At 28.3% G+C, this 27,808-nt stretch overlaps 1 protein-coding gene across 1 annotated transcript in view; it reads left to right on the forward strand.

Moving 5' to 3' along the window:
• The window catches only part of LOC113367570, a 173,556-nt gene that overhangs the window by 86,951 nt on the left and 58,797 nt on the right, over positions 1 to 27,808 (forward strand). Inside the window, exon 3 of the mRNA XM_026609167.1 lies at positions 13,512 to 13,614. Coding sequence (XP_026464952.1) covers positions 13,512 to 13,614 — 103 coding nt within the window. The remainder of the gene's footprint in view (positions 1 to 13,511; positions 13,615 to 27,808) is intronic.

Raw genomic sequence — 27,808 nt, forward strand, 5'->3', positions numbered from 1 at the left:
AGGTATGTAATTTTAATTTACATTAACTTATATATTCAAATATGCATTCTAGAAACATATATTTTTAAAAAAGCATTATAGGGGTATTTTGTTTTTATTGTGCTTCCAATATTTTTAACAATATATTGGAGTTATTTAAATTTAAGTTTACTATTAATATTGAAATTTAGCCTTAGAATTAGTTTTGCAACTTACAAAATATCTTAAGTTGCTAAATAATTTAGGAGATTACTCTATTACGAATCAAAATATTGTTCTATACGTTATCCACTTTAATCTTAAATGTCCCGGATAAAATTTTAATTAAAATGAAGTTTCGAACTAAAAATAAGCAGAATGCCATCAATCTTTAAAAATATATACAGGACACCTGAAAATTACACCCCAAACTTTCCATCTATTTATGGATCCAACCCACCTATTTCCGTAAATACATCTATTTACTTGCAAAATAACTCTTGTTCTATCAACCTTAACCACAAAACACTTCATTTATTTCAAGTTGTGTTTATTTTAGACTAACGAAATGTTTAAATTTTAAATGAATCCTGATATTTATAAACCTGCGTAGGTAATACTACGTAGGATTTATGAAGCTTTTTCCATTTATTAATACTTTATATTTGTTTGGTGCTGTGGTAAACCACAATTATTAAAATTCAAAAATATCACTACTTGGAGATTAAAATGTGAGAGGTTGATTTTATTTTGAATTCTAAAAAGAGATGTGGTGGTAGTATGCTATAGTGAAAATATTACCTATCATGTTACGAAATACCACATGTAATAAATGGAATTTCATGGGTTTATATAGATTTTGTACATTTAAATTGAATGAGTAAATTTTGAAACTCAGTAGTACAAGGAATATAATAATTGTGAAATAATATTTTCGTTTCTTTGTAGTTTTCATATGTAATTGTGATTCTGATACGTAATAAGTAAACCAAATAAATTTTAATAATAATATCTTAATACTTTTTTATATAGATAGTTTTTGTACATATATCAACAATTTCGGTCACCATACATTTTTATTCAAAAAATATTTTTTCTGTTTATATGAGTTATATTCAATAAAAACGTTACGTTGTAATGTTTTATAGTTTGTGACCCAATATTGCGACAACAGTCGACGAATAATAATATATTTTTATGATGTCGCAATATCGAATTTTATTGTTTAGGACAATATTATTGGACAATAAACTTATATGTGTTTATAAGTAGACTGTAAAAATATGATTATAATATGTGATTTGACTGAAGTGGAGCAGGAGTGTTTTTCCAACACTTATTTTTAATTAACAAAATATTTTTAGTTTTTTTAGATAATGTATCATATAAGTTAAGATCTACAGTTAGGCAAAATCAAGTAAATAAAGTAATTTGAATTTTTCTTTATTTAATTAGATTATCTCAAGAGTTTTGCATAAATAAAATTCAGTTGTTCTTGATATGGTATCTATTTTGTTAAACAAAATAATTCAATTTTGTACACATATTTCAAAATCTACGTGCATTCTTAATTAATATTTTTGTAACCAATTACATGCTTTACCATGTATGTTAAAACATTATATTTTTGCAAATTTTTGATTGTATATCTAGATAAGTCCGACTTTACAGATAATCAACTTTTTTATGATCTATTATATTTGAAAAAATTCAATATCATGCGCTTTTCATAGTCGCCTAAAAAAAAAACAAATGTCTTTAGGTCGTTCCATTGTGTGAACAGGTAGCAAAATATTATCTCCACTCGTCATTAGGGCTTAAAATCGTGACTAAATAAATACAGACTAACAAATGAGTATGTTTATTCCCTCTTACATAAAAATGTAACGGTTTTTTAAAGTGACATTGGCGCCAGAATACTATATACCATAAATACTCAAAATCAATAAAATAAAGCCTTACTACTGGGTAATTTTTATTTTTTGTTTTAACTTTATACATAATCAAAATGAATATTAAAGGTTTTTATTATCTAAAACATATCGTAAATTTTTCTTGAGAAATAGAAAGAGCTCAACAATTATAAAATATTATTTTTGGTAATTACTATCAACAAATATAAAATATTATTTTACGTAAAAATATCGCTTTTTTAATTTATAGCACCATTTCAGTGTTCTAAATGAAAAAAAAATTACAATATGTTATTAATTTTTTTGATAAATATCGACAGTCGACGGTACTTTGGATTAAATATTGTTTTTTTAAATCATCACCAAATTTACATACAAATTTGTACATTTTGAAAATAATATCAATAGGGCTATTTTAACCGTATTACCAAATTTCGAATGGAAAATATCGAAATACCTTTATCGAAAACTTTTATTAGTATTGCATCAATTTGTAACTAATTTATATATATTAGCCCTGTTTTTAACTAATACATTTTATGTATTATCTAAATATTTTCAATCTTTTACAAAATTACAAACATTTTTGCGGATTTTAAATTTTTATACGTGTAATCCTTATATTCATATAATATTTGTATATAAAACTGAAAGCCAGAAAATTCAAGCGTTTAAGGAAAAATGCAATAGTTTGAATGAAAACTAGTGGGGCGCATGGCATCGTGCCTTAAGGCAAATTTCTGGAACTTCCCGTACCAAAAATTTTTTTTTTTAAAAAGATTAACATTTTTGAAAAAAAAATCTCTGAAAAGATTTTTGAGAAACTATAAATTTTTGACAAGAATTTACTTCTTTTTTTTAAAAAAAAAACTTCTTGAACAAAAAATTATTTTGAAATATTTTGGATACTCTGAACTTTTTTCCAAAGCAATCGTACTGCTTTAACTGCATAGAGACGAAATATCGAAGCGTGTAAGGAATGTAAACAAAATTTATACTCGTTGTTAAAATCTCTATAAAATATCTGATAAATTGATGTGCATATGTCTAATGATTATTTTTACCGCCAAATGACTAATTTTTTTATTTTTTCCCCCATGTCTTTGAAGTCGTTGCACCTGCCTTTCCAAAAAATTAAACAGTTGTTCATTTAGTCAATACAAATTGATTAGAAATTGACTTAAAAACGTAAAGATATATAAAAATTTTCATTTTCGATTTTTTTTGCGATTACTCTAACTTGCCCTACTTAAATTTATTTAAGTTAAGTTAATTATTATTATTATTATTATTATGTTATTATCGAATATTTTTCTAATTTTTGTCTGTTATCTATTATCTGTATCTATTCCACGTAAGTTTTAGGCATGCTTTTTGATCACCTCTAATCCACGGCTTTATCCACGGCACGGTCGCTGTAAAATTTGCCATGAAAAGCTCTCCATGGCACACAGTACCGTGCCGGTGCGGAGCTTTGAAAAGCTCCCGAACAAGATCCGTTCTTTCGCACTTCAATCTTTCTCACTAATCCCACTCGTAGTGGACTTCCATATTAGAGCATTAAGGCAGACGATGAGAACTTTTCAATTTACTCGATATTGGATAAATGATACTAATACTCATAGAACTATTTTCTAATTTATAAAATGATGTCTAATGTGTAGGAAACATATACACGCATTTGTTTACATGATAAATCATCAGTATATAAATTATTGAATTATTAACTTCCCGTAAGGTAGTTATAGTAATGGGACGAAAATCAAAAATGAAAATTTTTGCATTTCTCGACGTTTTGAAGGTTTCTGAACATTTTGGCATACCTCAGAAAAATGGATGTGTGTGTGTTTTGCATGTATGCACTTTTTCGTCCACGTTTTCAGGCGCACGGATCAACCGATTTGGATGGTTAAAAAAACATTCGATTTCTATCGATAGGGAGATGTGCTGATTAGTTTTTGGCAAAGGCAGGTCCAACCGTTACGGAGATACGGAGCAAAGAACAGGTCCCGCCATTTCGAAGATACAGAGCTAAATGTGCAAAAAATGGCAGTTCTTGAGAAAACTAAGCATCCGATTTGAATGATTCAAAGAATTTTCTGCTTGTTTTCACAAAATAATTGTTTTTAGAAAAAAAAAATTGTTTGTTTCAATTTTTTTTTAAATTTATTTGTATATTGAAAATAATTCAGATTATAATTTTAATTCAGACTAAAGTTCTAATATATAAATAAATAATTTTAACTTTGCAATTCAGTTTATATAATTCTTATAAATATTAGAAAAAGTTACAATATTTATAATAATGTGTTTGAAAACATTTTATATTTCACGAACATTTCGTTACGGTACGGGAAGTTCCAGCAATTTGCCTTAAGGCACGATGCCATACACCACTAGCTTAAAGAATAAATAATGTATATAGATTATTAATTGTTTACAACATCATTGCCTTACATTAGTTTCATGCTTGTTTCTTGTATTAATAAAATCACTAAGAATTATTAGCTTGTTAACTATGATTGACGAAAATACTTTCCATGGAAAAGTGGCAATATTTTGTGAACTAAAAAGTATACTTGCCATGCGTATAAATAATAATCTTATGCTATTTATGTAAAAAAAATTAAAAAAAAATCATAACTGTATTCTAAAATGACAAGTTGTTGGTATATTTTGAAGCTATCACTGTATAAAAGAGTTCTGATAGCTATAATAGTCGACTTAATCAACGAAATTGAGATTGACATATGGACCTACCTTTTCTAAAAACTAATCAGTACTAATCCCTATCAGTAAAAATTTGATTGCTTTTTTAATTATTTAATGAAGTGAGCGATACGCCCGAAAACATCGACGAAAAATTGTATCCACACATACACACACACATCCATTTTTCTGAGGTATGCCAAAATGTTCAGAAACCTCTAAAACGTGAAGACATGCAAAAAAAAATATTTTCGATTTTTGGCCTATTACTATAACTTACCCTACGGGAAGTTAATTAATTTTTATAACTCAACAAATTTTTTAGGCTATTTAGTGCATAAGCTTGATCGCCATGTTGCTTTTCATAACAACTTCACAACATTTTTTTTTAAAAGGCTTAATAAATTATTATGTGAAATATTAAGAATCTATTATAAGAATATACTGGCACGATTTAAATGAAAAGCAAAATCTCTTTTACAAAACTAGAGAAGTGTCAAGTATACTAGATCAAGATTATTTTTTGGAATTTTTAATAAATAAAGGCAACTATAGTGTTGAAAAAATATGTTGTTTACTATCATTATTTTTAAAAATTCAACAAGTTTATAGTGTGTTTAAATTAAATGCCATAGCAATATTTTTTATTTATTTTTTAATGAATAGTGGTAATTAAATATATTGTTAAATAATTCCTTTTATCGGTTTCCAACCTCTGACCTACAATATAATATAATACGACCGGTGAATTGTTACATATTTCAGAAGCACGCTTGGGGATTTGCTTCGAACACGAGCGTTTTCGAAAAAGTTTTTATCAAAGTAAATTTTTAATATTATTTCACTCTATTTTCGATGTTACGTATTTATATATGCGCATTTTTAACTACTGTGCGAGTTTTGTAAATTACTAAAGGATATTCGTCCGCTGATTATTTAGGATAAAAGCGAAAATAATTATGCATATGAAATCATTTCTGTATGAAATGCTGTCAAGTGGTGTTTATTTTATGCTTTAAACTCGTATGATGAGAAACTATTTTAAATTTATTTAGTCACACACACAAATATGTATATATAGACAGAGTAGAGTGAGGAGTCACTAAAGTCCAGTTTGTCTTTGAGCAATTATTTTGTGAAAACCAAATCAATTATATCACAACAAATAACACATATCGAACAAACAACTATCTGAGTATGTTTAGTAAAATTCCTAGTTAATTCATCATTGTGGAAATGTGTTTCTAAAAAAATTGTAGCCTGGTCTTTCTTACTTCATAATCGAGATAAATTGAGATGGCCAGGCGGCAAACATAGTCTAATAATGACTTGAATTAATTTTGAAGAAATTTTACCAAATAATAGCTACATTATTCAACTTATACAAAATACAAATTTCATGGGTACATTTTTTACAGATGTAACATTGTAATAACCTTGATCTGGTATTTCATAAAAAAAATATCGGCACAGTTTGAATAGCTATTTACTTATCTCTTGTAAAATTGCTTTTTTTCACTTAATTTACTTTTGTAATTACTATTTTTTATACACCTTTGCCAAGGCCAAAGTTAAGTTGGTCCTTTTGACCATACCCACGTGAAAGCTTTCATTGAGAAATAACTATTTTTTTACTTTATCTCTTGTAAAATTTCTTGTTGAACTTAATTCACTTTTTTACTTATCATTTTTTATTGTTTACACTTTTGTCTGGGTAAAGGTTTACTTGGTCCTTCTTACCTCACCAACAAAAAAGCTTTTATTGAGTTTTTATTAATAAAACTGTTGTATCCAATTTAAAATTAACAATACATTTTATAAAAGGATTAAATAACCTATACTTAAGATTTATATTGAGGTCTCGTAAACTTGACGACAGTGCTCATAACCGAAAAAAATAACAACAAAAGGAAGTTAACTTTTGTCATGGATTTTCAAACACTGCCGTTCATCTCCCAATATAAACGTCGTTACAATCAAGGCGAGTTATAGATTTTTGCCCTCTACTTTCAAATATTGTTGTTGAAATTTTTTCACCTTTACTTGTTTTTGAGATATTACTGTTGTACCTTTGTACCCGCTGCCCATTAAGCCCCGCTCCACCTCATATTTTTAAAATATTTTTAGCCGCCAAAAAATATATCAATAATTATTGTTCAATTGTTATGTAAATACATAATATATTTATAAAAAGCACTAGGAATATTCGATTTTTTTTGGTATTCAAAAAAAGAATTTTCTCTTATATATCTTATATTTCTAAATGTCAAACTCTATATGTTTATACATTTTCTGGATATGAAAAGAAATAAAAAATGAATATATATACGAATATATATTAAGTTGATAAACGTTTTGGAAACTACTTCTTCATGAATATTTTCATCTCATCGTTATTGGAGGGTATACAAAATGCATATTTATATATATATATATATATATATATATATATATATATGCATATTCGAGCGTAAAGTTCGAAAATGCTTTTACATATTTGGTTCCATACCGAATACTGCACTCCATTATTGATTTTGTCATTTCCAATGCTCTCTGAAAATGTTAAATAAAGTTAAAACTTCAGAAAATAGGTCACTAGTTTTCTCGATATTCTAATACTAGTAGTAAACCCCATATCTGAGATTTCTCGAAAGATTTACTAGATTCATCTCTCGCCATAAATAATAAATAAACCAAACAGAAATACTTTGTAAGCCGCTAAACTTATATCCCACAAGCGCGTTATACATTACGGTAGCATTTTCTGAGCATCTTCGGCTAATCTTCGGGGAACGGAATATATAAACTTAAATGTAATGGCCAATTTTCTCAAGAAACGAATACTAAAACGTTACCTACATTCGATGTCTGCCCGGATTTCATTCACAATCTAAATTAGGCCACTCGAAGAAGTGTCTCATTTCCACAAGGAGGAGCCCCGAGAAAAATAAGTGTCAAAGTTTTCGAAAGTGTATTAAATAAATACGACAACGAGAACATAACACAAAAGAACTGTATTACATACTTTCACTTATAGTGAGGAGTCTGGAAGACATTTTGCTAGATCAATTAGAAATTTTTAATTTTCGTAGAGTAAGTTATATCAATCGTCTAAAAATCTAAAATACATTTTTTGCTTAACTTTACGTTTAACAAGTTTTTGAACATTTTGGCAAACCTCAGAAAAAAGTGCGCGTAAGGTTTACGCGCGATTTAAGTAAAACTTTTTTGCTATTGTACGAGATGGCATTTAAGTTAAAAATAAATACATCATATAACAATTTTGAATAATAATGTTTATTAGTGATGTGGTATCATTCGTGATGCACACATTTATTAGTGTCGACCATTATACACATTTATTTAATAATAAATTATAAATTATATATTTATAATAGCATTAAAAATATTTATAATATTTGAAAACAATAAAGTAATTAATAGTCATACTTCAAATACGACATGATCGGTTTGTCATTGTAATTAGCATTTACGACTTGATCTTCATTAGAGAAATGAAGTAATTGCTGATTAATAAATTCTTTAATATTCGTTAGCACAGCGGATTATGTTAAACAACGTCTAAAGAAATATTGTTTTCACAATTTCACTCATCATGTAATAATTGTGTTTGAAGAACTTCATATAATTAAAATTAACATACATTTATTGACTGTTCGTATTTTTTTACTTTTTTGCTGGCAATATAATCTGATTCTTGGAGCAGCCGTAATACATGTCTTGCCTAAAATATATTTTCCATTTTAATAACTTCAAAAATTTATAGAAACTACGAATAATATAAAAATTATATCAATAAACTTACGTTTGGTACAAGGCACAAATGTTTTATTTGTTCTATTATTTTCATTATAATTATTTACGGGGAACACGGTAAAATATTCTTTTGATTCAGGTACTTTTTAATGAATCAAGATTTGTACTACTATGTGACCTCAAAATGTTTATTTATCTATGCTGATTTCCTTGTTGATATCGGTACGTCTCCAACGTTAATGCCGGTACGCATACAACGACAGATCTTTATTCACTCGACACGACGACTAATCACAATCGACCCATATAGAAATTTCATCGAAAGCGAATAACGTACAGTTCGGGCGTAACGCTATTTTCGTTGCATTTTCACAGATTTACACCCTAGTCGTGCCTAAAGAAGTTTTACATTTAAAAATGAATGTGTGTACGTATGTGTGTGTGCAGGTATACGTAGATACATTTTTCTCGTTCACAATTTTGAGAGCACGGTTCACCCGATTTGAATGAATCAAAAAACATTTGATTCTTATTGATTTATATTGTGGTATTGCTGCAATGAAAATTGATTTTTTGTTATCATAAATTTTATAATTTTTTTTCTGCCTCTGGTTTTAATTTTCATGTCTGTCATTAAATTTAAACTTACCCAACTTTTATATTCTTCTTATATTATTTACATAAAGTAATTCTCTCAAACTTTATCCAATATTTATATTATATATAGTTTTTTTTTTCATTTGAAGCACGATCAGAACTAAAGAGCCCTTTAAACTGTTGCGATAATTTGACTTAACTTACTACATCGGTTATATAAATAGCAACCCAAATGGTTGTGTTATCTCTGTGATAAACTATTATTACAATTTTTATAACATTTACGAATATTTTATTGATGCAACAATCCGGACAAAGACTATTTTCACTTGGAAATATATTGATGTTTATGTCGAATTGAAAACAGATGTCACTACTGCTTGAAATCAAGCTGCCCAACTAAGGTATCGATACCCTGATCACGAGTATAACTTAATTTTTTTTCCTCTGATTTAAATTATATCTATTTGTAACAATTTTGTTAGCTCTCACACACTCAACAAAGTCGCAGAATGCTAAAAAAAGATAAGATTTTTTGTCGTCTGTTCATTCAGAAAAGGGCAGCTTCAGCTTCTCCCATCTCGAGTCGCACCGCATTATCGTAATTAATTTATATCTTTTGTTTGTCCCTTACAATTCTGACCTTCAACCGATAAAGTTTATAGCTCAATTTATATTAAACTTATTTAGAATATATTGTCCTCCTTGTACATAATGTTTTTGCAAATTGAAAAATATGTTTGCTGTTTGTATCGGAAAGCGGCTATAAAATAAATTGTGTGTAAATGGTATTTTGCCTTAAGGAAAGTTGCATGAAGTTCAGAGTTGATCAAAGTCCATCAGCGATAAATGAATTTTTAAACGATTAATTGAATTTTTGAAATTGGTATATGATATTATGAATATATTTGATGAAAAATATGTAAATTTCCATTTTGATTTATTTACATATTATTACATTGAATCCTAATAGTAGTTAAAACTTATGGAATATTTTCAACGTATTTAACTTTTCAAATTATTATCATAGTAGAATACCAAGAAATGACTCAAGTGATTTTACAAATAGTTAATTAGCACTATTTCAAACTAATATATTTCCTATGTAGGAATTGAGTGAGCCTGAGTGAATTGAAAAAAAAAACATTTTTCATATATTTTATATTGATGACCTACGATATTCATAATGAAGATACCAATTGAACATGAACCAAGAATTTAAAAAATGGTCATAAAATTTTTTAAAGTTTTATAATCATAAATTTTAATATACTATTATATACATGAAAATATCCTATTTTATATATTTTATTATTTCCATGCCTCTTTTAAATTGTTTTAAAATAAATTCATCTTTTTCATCCCATTTATCCTTTTTAGCATTCTGTGAACAATGTGTGAGAGCTTGCGAAAATTTTTGCAAATATATTTCAAGAGTAAAAAAAAATATCTAAAGGTATATTTTAAATATGGCTCTCTTGTAGATTAGTGATTAGAACTATGAAATTTTAGTCAGAAATTTCAGGTTCGATTTCTTATTCCGTCAGCCTGATGTCAAGCAGCCGCAGATATAGCTAGCATTATGTTTTCAAGCAAAATTAGCAATAAATTTTTAGTTCTTTATTTTGTCCATACAAGTAGAATGTTTTTTGAATGATTAAAATCTGACTCTACGTTCTCTTAAAAACTGAATTATCATTTTTGGCACTATTCGCGTCTTCGAAACGACTGGACCTGTCTTGAATCAAAGCTAATCAGCACGTCTCCTTATCAATACGAATCAAATGTTTTTTGAATAATTCAAATCGGTTGAACGATGTTCCCAAAATCGTCTACAATAATTTGTATCCGAACACACACACACACACACACATACATACATAAATTTTTCAATTTCGATTTTTTTGCGATTACTATAACTTACCTTACTGGAAGGTTATAAGGTAATTCTTCAAAATAAAATTTAATTAAATTTAGAGAAGACTTCTCTTTCGCCCAAGAAAATTAATCGTTATATTTATTTCATTTTTTTTAAAGTGAGTTGGATCAGCGAATTATAAATGATCATATGATTGTGACACATTTTTGCAGAAAATAGAATGAAACCGTATTCCGAACTATTTTCATTTTTTGTATCTCATTGAATTTGTCCACACAATACAATAAGTAGGCACTCGACATTTTCCGCGTTGTCAGGTACATTGATATAGGTGTGATATACTTGCTGTCGATATGTTTACGATGTAGTTTATCTGAAATTGAATCGATGAGGTTGGGTATTTAGATTACAATACCGCACAAGCACCTCTGTTATATTCCACAAGAATTCCAGGATTCCACAAGTGGGTGGTCTCACCGTGTTCTGTGCGAAATTCGGATCCGATCTGTCCCAAATATTTGCATATCGAACTTGGTAGGAAGACTATTATGGACTTTATCACTTGCCATGAGATTAGGATAGGTGATTAAAATAACTTGGTATCAAATGTTTTTGGGGTAGAATCTCAGGGCTGTTTCGTGACTTTGATAGCTTTGGTCTTGCAACCCCACTGCATTTTTTTTGCTTATGGACATACTTTAGTTGCATTTTGAAAATAATGATTTTGACATGTTTTTGACCAGCTTTGAATTCAACATATATCACAGGATTCAAACAAAAATTTTAAGCACGTTTATATGTCTACATCTGTCAAACTGAAATATATAATTTTATTTGCTGAATTATTTTAATTTCTTGCACATCCCAGATAATTTTCGGCAATAATATCGTCACATTAAATTTTTCTAACTTATGATCATAATATTGTCTAGGCTCATAATTTAACCTAAATTTAATATAGTTGACATTACTCAACCTTTTGGCATAAGGAAATTGAAACGACAATGGCCTTTAGATTTAGTCTTAGATTAGGTCTAATATAATATTATCATATTAATTGTTTAACTGAGATGATCTCATTGGAGTTCTTCTTAGGCATCGCTCTTAAATATTGTCATTTTAGCTCATAGGAATCTTTATGTATTTCTGATTGCTAAATAAAACAGAGTTAAAAAGAAAAATTCAAGTAAATTGACATTTATGGCAGATGGCAGTTCTCATTAGTCAGTGTTTTCAACGCCTAATAATGATACATTGTTTTTTTTGCAATTTTTTTCATTTATTTCTACAATATTTTTATAGTTTTAAAATTCATCGCATCTTAAAAATTTTCCTTAACAAATTTCAAAAAGATTTATCTTAATTCGAATAAACATGTAGGAGTAGTTTGAATTCATACATCCACACAAAAGATTTTTATATATAAAATGCATGTATATATATATATATATATATATATATATATATATACATACATATATTCATGATATTAAATATTCGACATAGTTAATATTTTGTGGCATTCGATAAACCGCCGATCCTGAAAAGTTAATAGCTGAGCCAATAATAATCCAATATATCTCATTAATGTTTTGAACATCACATACGCTAATAAATACAATGAATATTATGCTGTATTATTTCAAAATTTGAACATAGTTTAGTACGTAACTACAGATTATAATTTACAATAATCGTATATTATTTTATAGTGAAAATTGTTGCATTAATTAATAGATTTTTGATAAATATATCAAAGGCGCACAAAAATATTTGGAGCAAAATTAATTTCAAGATAAAAATGTTGTCAAATGATTCTTGCAAGATATGTAATTTGTTCTCTCTTTTATTAATAACTATCAGAATATTAATGAATTATATAATTTTGATATACATTATTTACATATAATTATACATAGTACAATAATTACTATTAGATGTAATTTATTACAAGAATCAAGTCATATGCAAATTAATGACGTTGAAGTGTTAAAATATAAATTTTGCCTAAAATATTCTAGATAACTTTTATTAAGGATGAAGTAGATTTTATTTTGTTTCATAATAATCACCTTGCTCTAAAAATACTTTTAATAAAATCAGATTTTATTCCATTATTATCAAGTCTATTTTCCAAGGTTTTAAAAGATATCACTTGAAAATAATCAAATTAATAGAAATAATAATAACAAGAAATAACTTCATAGAAACATTAAAATATTTTTTTTGACTAAAATATTGTATATGACTTTTATTAGACTTTCTTTAAATGTAAATCAATCATGTAGAGTTCAATCTGCTTCTTCACAATCTTTTTATTATGCAAATACTTGTCTTAATTTTTTTCATTATTTTCAAAGGGTTTGATGCTTTTGTAATTAAAATTTAATCATCATTTTAGTTTACGCTTGCTGCAGATTTTTAATTGTAACTATATCGAAAAATATGTTTCTTTAAAACGTATATTAAGTATTCCTGTTACTCGATATTTGATGAATTTGGTAAAACATACATTTTAAATATGGGGAATCAATTGATGAACGTTCTAGTGGAGCTGCTTGTTTAGAATATTTCACAAGTTTTTTCAGAACTAGAAAATAAGAAAATTAAATCAAGTGATATATGTATATATTTTCTATAATTTAAATTCTTATCTTATTTCTTTTTTTTTATTTCAGCCGCGCAATTCAATACTTATGTTACGTTGAAGTTACAAAACGTAAAATCTACCACAGTTACAGTCAAAGGAGCTTCACCATGTTGGGAACAAGACTTCTTATTGTAAGTACATTATAATTAGTAGATACTAGTATTATATTATTATGAATATTTACAATATAATATCAAAATTAATTTCGTAACAAGTTCAGAAACGTAAAATAGTTGACAGTCATTTTATTTCCGAAATTTGATTGAACATCATTTCTTACGGAATGCAGATTCTCTTTTTTTTGTTATAAATGTTAGAGCATCCACGTCAAGTATTGTGCTTTTATTTTTCGAAATGCGAAGAACATATAGAGAAACATGAAGAACAATGAAAATCAGTTGAAAAAAAAATTAAATGGAAGTACAGGATATGAGACGAGATAGTATATATGATACAGTGGCGTAACTATAGGGTGGCGTGGGTGGCAAAATGCCACGGGCCCCCGGCCCAAGGGGGCCCCGGCTCAAGAGGACGCGTGCTCAGAAATATTGTTTCTACATTATACTCTAATACTTTATTTCATTTGAAAAGTATGTTTTAAGAATCAGGGGCGTAACTACCGCCGTATCAGCCGTATCAAATATACGGGGCCCCCAAACCAGGGGGCCCCCAACGTCCGTAAGAAACATTAATAATATAAAAAAATCATGAAAAACGAATTAATCATGAAAACTTCGTTCAATCAAATTTAATGTCGTTAAAAAAGTACGCGAGGAATGTAAGATTATTATTTTAAAGAGTTTTATTTTGTCCAGGCCACGGGGGCCCCAAATACGCGTAAAAAAAATACGCGAGGAATGTAAGATTATTATTTTAAAGAGTTTTATTTTGTCCGGGCCACGGGGCCCCCAAATACGTGTAAAAAAAGTACGCGAGGAATGTAAGATTATTATTTTAAAGAGTTTTATTTTGTCCAGGCCACGGGGGCCCCAAATACGCGTAAAAAAAGTACGCGAGGAATGTAAGATTATTATTTTAAAGAGTTTTATTTTGTTCAAGCCACGGGGGCCCCAAATACGCGTAAAAAGTACGCGAGGAATGTAAGATTGTTATTTTAAAGAGTTTTATTTTGTTCAGGCCACGGGGGCCCCAAATACGCGTAAAAAGTACGCGAGGAATGTAAGATTATTATTTTAAAGAGTTTTATTTTGTCCAGACCACGGGGGCCCCAAATACGCGTAAAAATTAGTAAAATCTAACAAATTTTGGTTTGATTTCACTAATAACAAAAGTTAGAATAAACATGAAAATTTTCTTCTAAATAAATTTAATTTCGAAAAAAAAAACATGAGCGTGTAAGAATGTAAAAATATAATTTTAGAGTGTTGTGATTTTTTTTTTATATTTTCTTTAATATTTATGAAGCTCTATGGTATGCAAATAATGACTAATAGAAAACTAACTTTTTATTAAGTCATTTCTTGAATAGATTATGCGAATTAAAAAATCAAAATTAATTTAGTAGTTTGTTCAAAAATTAACAAAGGAATGGATTGCAAAGACTGTTTGTAAAAACAAAATATCAAACTTAACATGTAGCTTATGAAGCTAATTAAAAATTAAACAAAAAAATGTTTGATTTTCAAAACAAAGCAGTAATTGTACTTTTAATTTATTGATTTTGACTTATAATTATTTTTATTTTTATGTTTTTTTGTACTTATACATTTTAATTTTTTTTTAAATTTTTGTATACATACATTTTAAATAATTTCCTAATTTCAAACCATAAAATATGAATAAGTCGAAGTAGATTTACTTATTTTCAATACAATTCATTACAAATCGTGGATATATATAACATTTAACACGTTGAAAAATTTCGAGTTTTTTTTAAATTAAATTAAAACCACTTGATTTTACTGATAGGGGGGCCCCATCAAAAAAATTTGCCACGGGCCCCGGATGGCCTAGTTACGCCACTGATATGATATATGTATAAGATATATATATATATATATATATATATATATATGTATATGTAAGAATTGTATAGAATATGCTGAAAAATAATATGAATAATGTAGGTTGCTAAAAATGCTGTAAAGTAGAGGCCAATAGAAAAAAATTAAATGATAATACAAAGTTATCTAAAGAACCATTATCAAAGTCATCATCATCATTCAAAGTTAGTCATTACCTTGGCGGATATCAAAAGTACAAAAACGTTATATGAAATTAAGTTCAAAATAATTGACATCAAAATTTGGTTGCTATAGCATTCACGTCAGTCAAAAAAAAAATCTGCAGAATAAAAATGAATGCTATAGCGAGCATGTTATTAAAACTAGTTGAAAGAAGCATTTTGCCTTAAGGCAAGTTGGATGTATGATAATTAAATTAATCAACCGAAATTGATTACCGTAAATGACACACATACACGCACACAAACATATTTCTTCCAAATTTGGTCTCATTTGATTCAGAATGGCTTGAAACGTCGAGAAAACATAAAATTAGCGAATAGGATTTTTTGATGAAAACAAACTTCTGCTTCGGGAAGTTAATAATGCTATACCACAAAGAAAGCTGGTCGATGTGGTATAATTATATTATACTGATCGTAATTTATTTAAATCTACGCCCTTTATAGTGAAATGCAAATTGTAATTGCATAACACGACCCAATTTTCGATTTGTATAATAATGTATCTCTCAGCATCTGGGACACATAGTATCGTATTGTTCAAATCCGTGCCGAATATATAGCCTCACAGTCTCTATTAAACAGTACATAATGGTTTGTTGGTTATAATGTACCAACAACATGTATAACTATCGAATTATATATAACATGGATGCACTATATGGTATGTGGCTAAATTACACTGCAATTAGTGTTAAGCAATGTTGTAAATTTGATCCGAAAATAAATTAAGTGCTCACTTTAATACGGTTATTATTTTGCAATACGGCGATGTGGATTGAAATTTATGCCATGTGATAAAGTGATTTTCGGTATAGCTCAATATTTATTCAAATCATAAATTGAAGTAATGATTTTGATCATTGGATCACTAGATAAAATATTTAAACTGTAAATTTTTGGTGCGTGGCAAAATGCAAACTTTGCCTTAATGCAAACTGCAGATTTAAAAGATTCCCGTACTGTAATTTAAAATTAAAAAAAGTGAAAAGAAAATTAAGATTTTTTTTAAGTTTTAAATTTTCTTGAAAATCTTGAAAACATTTGAAAAATTTGCCTCGTTTAAAAACTACGGATTTTTTGAAAAATTTGAACATGTTTAAAAATACTAAATTTTTTTGAAAAATGCTTGATTTTTTTTTTTGATGATTTGAAATTTCTTGAAAGATATGATGATACACGCTCATGTCGGTTGATCTATACTGTCTAAATATCTGGTTTTTGACCCCCAAATGGCATTTTTAAATATTTTTTTCTGGATTTCTAGAAGCGCTAGACCTGCCTTTGCAATAATTTAATCAATTATTAATCAGGTGAAATGCATTTTGAATAATTGAAATCCGATGCTCAAAATCGTTCTCTCAAAAACTTATTTGTCATTTTCTGGACTCTTTGCTCTGTGTCTCCGAAACAGTTTGACCTACCTATCCCAAAAACTAATCAGCACATCTCCCTCTCGAAAACGTTGGCGTAAAATTGTTTACATCTACATATTAACTTAAAATGCACACACACATCATTTTTTTCTAAGGTATGCCAAAATGTTCAGGAACAACTGAAACGTAAGGATGTGCAAAATTCTTGATTTTTAGTTTTTGGATGTGTTTATAACTTATCTTACGGGAAGTTAATTATAATCATTAATAACTAGATATAATTGGAATTTTGCTCTAGGAGAATTTACATGAAATTCTCGATATGAATAATCGACTTCATCAAAATTGATTTAGATTTAAATAAAATTCTTAACTATTTATTTCGAAAGTTAAGTTTTAGCTATTATTTTATTATTTGCAATCGAGATTTTGTTTCAAATTATATCAATTAAAAAGTAATTGGATATGGTACAACGGCGATATAGTGCTTTTGCAAACTCGCAAAACTAGTGAGTACTATATGAAAATTCGAAACTCAATATAGTGTTTTAATTAACAATGTTTTAATTAGGTCGATTGCTTTTAAATTGACTATTTTGTTGATAACTAAAATTATTGGGTATAGTGAGATGGGAAATATATATCTTCAACCTATTTTTTGTAAAAAGTTACCTTAAAGTTTTACAATTTTTTTTCAGATTTGCAAATCTATTTTAATATACATATTTTTTGCACATGAATATGCTAAAAATAATTGAAATAATATCATACAGAAACTCAGATTTTGCAGAAATGTGTTATAAAATGTCTACACCCCTATAAATACCAAATACATATTTTGCACATATGAGCGTAAAAACACAGCAATAATGTATTAAAATAAACAAATAAATTTTGAAGAATGTAACATTATCAAGACTAAATAATTAACATAATGAATTTATGAATTAGAGTTAAAGTTTAAATATAAAAATAATAAAATCATGGACTACTATATTCATTATTTCGAACCATCTGTTAATTAATAATATTACTTTGCGCTAATCCAAGCCGCAGGTTGTATTAATTATGATGCTTCCATAAAAAATATAAAATAACTTATTTTTGATGTATTTTCTTTTATTATATAAATAGGAATATATGGATATATTTCTACCATATATTATTATTTCCGAGATTTATGTAGGCAAATATTTTCCGTGCTCTTTCTGCAAAACTTGTTTACATCATATCTCAAGATTGAAAATCAAAGTTTATTTAGCGTGTATATGCCAATCCAGTCGTGAAATAACTTCTAAGTATGCAATATAACAAACTGCGAATTTATGGATTCAAGTTTTAGTCTTAGGAATATAACTAATAACTTGTGAATTTGTAAGTAAAATGAATAAATGTTGTAACAATCTACTCTAACTTGTTTCAACATCGCTCATTATAATGAAATAATTTGAAAATGTTCTTATACATTTTTTAAATTTTTTTTTTTTTTTTTTGGTTTAAAATTTTATTATGGCGCTCATTATTTATCAATTGTCAGAACTACTGGATATATTTTTTATTAAATCGACATAATATTTCGAACTCTAAACACCGGGTGAGATTAACCCCTTCGCTTACAAAGACGCCTCAGAGGCGTCCAAAGATTATCGGCCCAAACACAAATATGACGCCTCAGAGGCGTCGCAAGGTATTAGGCCCAAACACAAATATGACGCCTCAGAGTCGTCGCAAGGTTATCGGTCCAAACACGAATAGGACGCCTTAGAGTCGTCGCAAGTCTACCGGACGAAACATAAATAATACATTTCCGAAACTTGGTGAAGCATATACATACATGGTTTGTAAGAAGTTTTAAAAAAAATACACACTATAATGTCTTCAAGAAAAAATTAGTGATGAATTACATAGCAGTGATGACTTTGCTACCAGTAGTACTGACAGTGGTAGCGACATACTTTTCGCACAAATATATAAATTTATAATAATATGTATAAATTTATATATTTGTAATAATCAATTTTCAGTTTTATTTAAGAATAAATGTAATTATTTATCAAACATCTTGTGAAGTTAATTGTACCGAGCACGTGTATATACAAACTACAGGAATTTTATGATTTGTACAGTTTCGAACGCCGAGCCAAGTTGTTTATGCCACTGCGTGCGGCCGACCTTAGTGTCGTTTTTGGCCCGTAAATTTGGATACTAGCTGGTAAGCGAAGGGGTTAATTGAATGATATATTCATAATTAAAATAAATAATTCTGTGACTTTACCTGGCAAGTTGGATGAAATTCCCGAAATGTGAAAATGTCCTACTTAATTAATAAAAATTAATATTTACCTCTTTAAATAACTATTCTAATTTTCTTACAATTACGTGAACAATGTTTCAATGTAATAAGTGCTTATTTTAACAATTAGATAGTCTTGTATTAAAATTGATGATTTTTTTTAGAATAAACCCACATTTTTCATTTGATATATTAAACAGTCCAACTGTACTGTACTCTATAATTAACGATTATACTCGTCATAAGTTTGATTTGGCCGACATAGCAAACTGGGTAATACTTTAGAACCGTTATACGCCAAGTAAAACTAGCCATCCAGATTCTCAAATTGTGTCAAATTTCTTTTAAACTTTTTAAGTTGTTTTTGAGAAAACGTCATCGAAACAGCAATATACACTTTGCAATTTGCTTCAATGACTTGAAGAAACTTGAAACGTGGAGAAAACAAAATTAGCGAATTGAATTTTATAGCGAAAACATACTTTTCTTCCGGGAAGTTGAAAAATAACTTGTATTGGATGCGTGATAAATTTGTGATAGAAACATTGCAAATTCAAAATCCTGTACTAAATTTTACTGCGTAGTTGTACAATTTATAATAATTGACCTGCCATCGTTGTTTAATTAATAGTTGAAATAATAAAAATTACTAGTGGCATTACGTCGTTCCTTAAGAGTAATTGCTGGCACTTCTCGTACCTTAATTTAATATTCCTTAAAGGAGAAAAAGTTCTAAAAAAAAAATTTTTTTTTAACATTTTTGAAAATTTTGAGAACATATAAAAATTTCATTTTTTTAACAAATTGAAAATAATTGCCTTTTTAGTGAATTTCGAAATTTTCTGAAAAATTAGAATTTTTTGAAAATATTGAGTATTTTAAAATTTCTTTTGAGACACATTCTCTATGTCCATGGAAACATAGTTGATCCATACTGCCTAAAATATCTGGTTTTCAAGAATCTGGTTTCCAGAACTTTCAAGTTCTGGATTTTTGAAACTGCTGGACCTGTAATTGTAAAAGTGTTGTCAAATCTTCATTCACGTTCTCCATTTAGTCTAGTCAATACAAATGAAATGTTTTATGAATCATATGAATCCAAAGTTTTGTTCTCTTGAAATCTCATTTTCCTATTTCTGCACTCCTTGCAGTTTGCCAAAAACGTCTAATCAATAGGAATCGAATGCTTTTTGAATAATTCAAATTGGTTGATCTTGCAAATATGGATTAAAATTGGATCTACACATGCATACACATACGCACACACACATACATTTCTACTAAGCTATGCCAAAATGTTCAGAAACACCTGAAACATAATGATATGCAAAAATTTTGATTTACGATTTTTAGACGATTACTATAACATTCCCTACGAGAAGTTATTAAAATTAAATATGTCATAAAAATTATATATGTATCTTAATAATTTATTTATTTTTTATTTGTTTTTCTTCGAACTTATAAGTTTTACGAGTTTTAGTGTTAAAACTTTTCTAAATCGTGCTTGTTAGATGGCAGTCTAATGGTTGGCCTTTCTATGTATCTTTGCTATATTATTATTATTAGAATTTATCTAATATTGATAATTTTGATAATTCTGGTCGTCTCTATTAATACCCTTTATTTTTTAGTTATACTTTAATTTCATTATTCTTACCAATTTATAGCAATTTTATATTAATCCATACTGTCATTCATATCAACATTCATACAATACTACCAAATACAGAAAATGGGTTTTAACAGGGCTTTTGAAAACATTGTGACTAAAAATATTGGCAACTTTTCAAACATAATTCTTACAAAACTCGTATTGGCAAGGTGACCACATGCTCCGGTTTAGCCGGGACAGTCCCGGATTTTCACCTTGTGTTTCGGGTTTTTACAAAAGCAATATTTGTCCGGGATTTAGATCTAATGTTCCGGGTTATACGGGTTTTTCAAAAATTTATAATTAAATTACCAAAAAATATGAAAATAAACGAACAAGTGCTATTTTTTCCGTTAATTATAAAGAAAGTGGAATAGAATTTTATACAAAGCCCAAAAGCCAAAAGTATAAGATCGAAAAATATAATATATAATATAATAACCTAAATGAGAAAATTTATTACATACGAGGTGTGTTCAAAAAGTACCCGGAATTACTAATAATTAAATTTCGCGGGTCTGGAGTGTCTGATTGTCAAAATTTTTTTTTATTGTGTTGGTATACATGCCCCTAAAGTATGATGAAATTTTCAGCTATATTCACTGTTTACTTTGTCTGTGGTAGTCGCTAAGGTTCGGCGTGTTTTTCTGAGCTCGGCGATTTTTACAATGGAAGAATTGAAAAGTCAAAGAATTTGTATTAAATTTTGCGTAAAAAATGAAATAAAGTGTTGCAAAGTGCAAAAATTCACCAGATATGGCTCCGTGTGACTTTTTCCTATTCCCAAAGTTGAAGAGACCCATGAAAGGACGGCGGTTTTCCTCGATTGAAGAAAATCGCTGAGAGTGCTCAAGGACATATCAAAAAGTGAATATCAAGGGTGCTTCGAAAATTGGAAAAAACGCTGGCATAAGTGTATTATATCTGGGGGGGACTACTTTGAAGGGGACCACATTAATGTAGACGAATAAATAAATATTTTTTTGAAAAAACGAAAATTCCGGGTACTTTTTGAACAGACCTCGTATATTCGAAAATAAAGTTCTTACTAAAAGTCCGTAACGATTATTTGAAAAACATGGTTTATATAAAAATCTGTTTTTATTGCATCTTTAAATGTCATTTGTTAATTTTAAAGACTTTTAATAACCTTCCGGATTCCATAACTAAAAATTGCCGTCCCGGTTTTGACTTACAATAGAAAAAAATGGTCACCTTAGTATTGGACACGAAACAAATTCGTAATATAAACATCGCCAATTCAAACCCCCGTACCAGAATCAAATGCGTAGTTGTACAATTTGCAACAAATGGCCTTCCATCGTCGTTTAATTAATGTTTATGACAATTCATTAACATCGCGGGTTAACAATTCCGGTTATCGACTGTTCTCTTTGATAATGGACGCCGACGGCGGCTGCTGCTGCGTAGCACCATGCTCTACTTTGCCTGCTCTTGTGTTCGTTCTGGTGTCGAACGCGGCCTCTAGCAATCGCATTTGCATGTCATTTGCAATAAATACTCGACGCGTGCACATCGTTAGCTCCGAAACAGGACGGTTATAATGAACATGCCACCACGGTGGAAATTGTTACGAAAACAACACAAAAAATTGTATTTCTGGGGATGTATAATTGGTGACAGGCGGAGAGCTAGATGTTTATTCTAGCTCGAGAATTAGAAAAATCTAGACATAATTCGTGACTTAGTATTGTGGTTAAATATCATTCGTTCATATTTATCCAAATGTTCAGTTTTATAATTTTTTATCTTAAAGATCAGGCATGTACGTCGTAGGTGTACCAGCATCAACAAGGAAATCGGTTTAGATAAATAACCAATTTAAAGTTACATCGTAGTACAAATCTTGATTTTTTTTATTTGCATAGTTTTATTGTCAATCAAAATAATATACATTTTTAAACACAATTTGCTGTAATGTTAATGCATTTAAGAAATCATCTCCTATGAGATATCTCTCTTTTTTTTATTTCTTAAACATTTTATTTAAGATCGTAAGGCTTTTAAAGGATTTTTTCTTCAATCTTCGTGTGGGATATTCCTCGCTTAATTCTTTTAAATGTATGTTTGGGTGACCTGGTAGTTCTTCGTGATAATTTTTGCTCCTTTCTTTTATCAATGCATTAATAGTTTTTATTTTTAGGTCTTTATGTAGGGTGTCATTTGTAACATACCAGGGTGCGTTCACAATGCATAAATTTTGATTTAATAAAAAATGCCTAAATCAGAAGAATATTTTACTCTGTTCCTTGAAAATAATGAAACAAATTTTAATTTATCATAAACAAAATTTATTGATTAGAAATTATTTCTATATTATTCGTAATTTCTATAAATCTTTGAAGTCATTAAAATGGAAAATATTTTTAAGGCAAGTCAAATATTATAGCTGGTCAAGAATGAGATTATATCACCAGCGAAAAAGTAAAAAAATGACAAGCAGTCAATGTATGTTTGTTAATTTTAATTACATGAAGTTTTTTAAACACAATTACATGATGAGTGTGAAGAATAATATAGAATTTATTAATCAGCAATTACTTCATTTCTCTAATGTAGGTTTATTTCTAAATACTAATTATAATGACAAACTGATCATGTCATTTTTGAAGTATGACTTCAAAAACATTATTGTTTTTAAATATTATACATATTTTTAATCCTACTAAAAATATATAATTTATAATTTATCATTATATAAATGTGTACGGTACTTTGTACAGTAGCAAATAAGTTTTTTTGTCTTTAATAATTCATTAATACTGGTAACAAGCAATGGCGCATCATATAAAAGCTTTTGATTGAGTTTGATTTACTACTCTTGTCAATGACATTATCTTTAGATTTGAGTATAATTTACATTATAGATTTGTTTAGATTATGTTCTCACTGTAGCTCATAGAATTACTTACTTTATTCTGATTGTTACATATAAATTTAATAAAAAAAAGATTTGAGTATAGTAAATTATAATTCGCATTGTTGTAATTCACACGTAGCAAGACGATCTCGACCAATCACATCAACCCATTTTAAATGATTACTTCGATGGACAATGATGAATGAGTATTTGTAGCGTAACGCATTTCCGTTGCATTTTTGCCGAGTTACATTAAAGAAGTTTTACTTCAAAAATCTGAAAAGAATATTGCAATTATATTTTTTTATTGAATAATGAAATATTTTCTGAATTAATATTTTTGTATCATCGTCATTCATATCAACATTATTTGTTATAACAACTTTCAAAATAAATAACTGATTTTTTATGGAATTCAAGAAGAGGTACAACAAAATGACAGCGCATTTCGGTTTAAAATGAGGCACAATATTTTTTGGTAAATCCTACAATATAATTCTGTGAATATGAATTGAGGCATCAAATGTGTAAGAGATGGCAAATATAGGAAGAGCGTATGAAACACACAAAATAACAGAATTATGTTGTAAGATTATAAATAAATTAACAAAAAAAATTGCATCACATTTTTTTACTAAACGGTAATGCGCTGTCAGTTTGTTGTACCCCCTGATAGCTGTGAGTGGTTTCGGTTTAAACAAACATGACAAGGGACACCGGCGGTTTCATGCCTGGATCCAATATCAAGCTGTCAAGTGGCGGACGAGAACTAATAATGAGACCATAGGCTGATAGAATTTTATTCAAAACCGATATAAACTGATGGCGATTTTTATACATACATGATCATAGTATATCTACATAATACATTTACATATATTATAATTAACACTCAAGATAAATATATTTGAATTGAGTTCAAAATTACTTGATATGAATTATTTTGTGGCGACTTTAAAATTTTAGTTATATATAATACCTTAAATTTGTTCAGGGATTACTTTTCACTTGTAACACATTACAATAAAAAATAACTTAACATCTTTATCAAAACAACTGTGGGAGTTGTAATGATTATGATAATATATTATGTTAGAAACTCCCAACATAAAAAATATATCAGATTTATTGACTATAAAAATATTATGATATCAAAAATAAACATGACAAGTACAATTGTTTTTTACAAATCAAAACCAGCCTGCTTGATATCCCCACACAACTATCAGTAAACAAAACAAGGTATTTGAGGTTATTTAAATCCATGCAACCTGATGCTTCCAATGGCCAACTTGATATTAAAATTATATATATATTTCAATTATGCAAAATACAGCTATATTCTATTTCCAAGTTGTCATTGTATCTCAAAAATTATCTTCTATTTATTCGTTCATCGGCTTCAGGACTATAATACAATTACGAAGGAGCTTTTCCCTTACTGAGCGACTTTTCCTTGTTCATTTTGCTCGCGCATTGCGTTGAGACTTAGTCGTCTCTAATTGTTCTATGATAGAGGAGATGGGACCTTAATTAATAGCATTATAGTTTCACAAAGGAAACAGAACTTCAGATGTTTGTATTTTAAAATATTCATTTGTAATATGACTTCTTAGTTAAGACGTCGATGAAAATATAACAATTAGATTGGGCGATAAATTTATGTAGATTCATGTAGTCGCAGTTTTGTAAAAACAATTTTTTTTAACTTGTCTGTAGTTTGACACGTTTTTGTCCAGATTTATAAATTTTCTGAAGTTTAAAGAAATTTTTAGGATGTATGTGATTATAAAAATATAGTAACATTGTAGAAATAAATGGGGAAAATGCAAAAAACTAATTGTTTGACATTGATAACATTTTGATACCTGAGAACTGTCATCTGCCAAAAATGCTGATTTACTTAAAATTTGAATTTAGTCTAAGCGATCCTAGATAATATTAGAATATAATATCCATATTTATGATTATGAATAAGAAAAATGTAATATCTATTGACGAAAATCAGTTGAGATTTGTTGAGATACAGTATATGTTTGGCAGATAAAATTATATAATTTAGTTTAATAAATAACGAAATACTTTCAAAATTGCATATAAATTATTTTTTTAAACTTATGCATGTTGTATTTCGTTTTACTTTACAAAAGTATTTAAATACAAAATATTATTCTTACTTAATGAAAAAATGATTTAAAATTTTATTTCAAGTTCATGATCTTAGATTGAACAGTGCCATATGCATTACATTTTACCAATTCCCATAAAATTTTAATTAAAGTAATAATAATTATTAAATTATTAGTAAGAAAAAGGTAATTTAGATATTGTAATGGCCAAAAAGCAAATATATGGTACGCGATTATATAAATTATAGACTATTATATATTATATAAATTATTGAAGCAATTATATTGGCTGGAAATAACAAAGGTGATATTGTTCTTTTACCGTAGATGCTATATTTATTCTTCCTGAATTTCTTATACTGATAAAAAAACTGCAGTTTTGAAGACCTATATAACTAATGCTAAAATTATAAATGTAAGGACATTAAACAAAATATTAAATAGGATATTAAAAAAAAATTGGAACTTAAATTGGGTATATAACAAAGTCTGTCGGGTCATCTAGTATATAAATGGTTATGGTCAGGTGCCAATTATTTGAGACGCTCTCTTGATCATCCTGTACCACTAAAACTTTGACTATTTATATTTTTTAATTCGTTTTTATTTTCTCAAGACAGTAAATAACTTGTTAAAAAATATAGTATAAATATATATATATATAAAAAAAAAACATCATTGTCAAAATCATATAAAATATTTTGAATTTAATATAAGTATTTTCTAATCATAAAATTCTTGAATATTGTTGTAAACATCGCTTATATAAGTGAAATAAGCATATAATTATGAATTTGGAAAATACGTGTTCATGCTGTAATATTGCAGTTGCCTTTGACAAGATGGTGACATGTATTTCGTGCAAAACAAAGTTTAAGTATTCATGCGTGAACTTGAGCTTGGCTGATGTTCGAGCAATATCATCAAAAAAAGGAATAATGTGGAATTGCAATTCATGTGCTAATCTCGGTAATGACCTGAATGATATCAAGAGTATGTTAATGCAGCTACAACGAGAAGTTGCTGCACTAAAAGATCATAGGTCTTGCAACAATAATATTCTGGATGATGAACAATTTGAAGCATTATTTCAAGAGACTTCTGAACGCAATAAACGTTCATATAATATCATAATATATAACGCCAAAGAGCCTTTTAATGACGTAAACAATTATGATAAAAGTGTTGATACTAATATGATTAACAATATATTTGAAGCTTCATTAGGAGTACCTTGTGTTCCGTCGAGCTTCGAACTATATAGATTGGGTAAATATGATTCAAAAAGGACTAAGCCAAGACCGCTTAAAGTTATCTTCAAGGATAATAACTTACCAAAGAAAATTTTGTTCAACTGCAAGAAAATTAAGGATAATGTCCACTTCAAGAATTTGATTATCAGTGAGGATCGGACACCAAGGCAACAACTTTATTATCAAAGACTGAAAGCTCAGCTACTTGAACGCGAGAAAAAAGGTGAAGTTAATCTTAAAATTAAATACATTAATGGCGTTCCTCGAATTGTTTCTTTAAACTAATTTCGCCCACAGATAGTAATGTCTTTACATGTTACTATCAAAATGTTCGTGGACTCAACACTAAAATTTCCGACTGCCTGCTCGCATCTAGTTATCTTGATTATGATTTCGTCGCTTTTTCTGAAACATGGCTTAGGAACGATGTTCACAACTCTGAATTCTTTTGCGACAGTTTCAATGTTTTCAGATGTGATAGAACTTATGGTATCAACAATAAATATCGTGGTGGTGGTGTACTTTTTGCAGTT

The sequence above is a fragment of the Ctenocephalides felis genome, unplaced genomic scaffold, assembly GCF_003426905.1.
Source record: "Ctenocephalides felis isolate EL2017-DRISC unplaced genomic scaffold, ASM342690v1 CF-g0.4_SCAFFOLD_01170, whole genome shotgun sequence".
Taxonomy (NCBI): domain Eukaryota; kingdom Metazoa; phylum Arthropoda; class Insecta; order Siphonaptera; family Pulicidae; genus Ctenocephalides; species Ctenocephalides felis.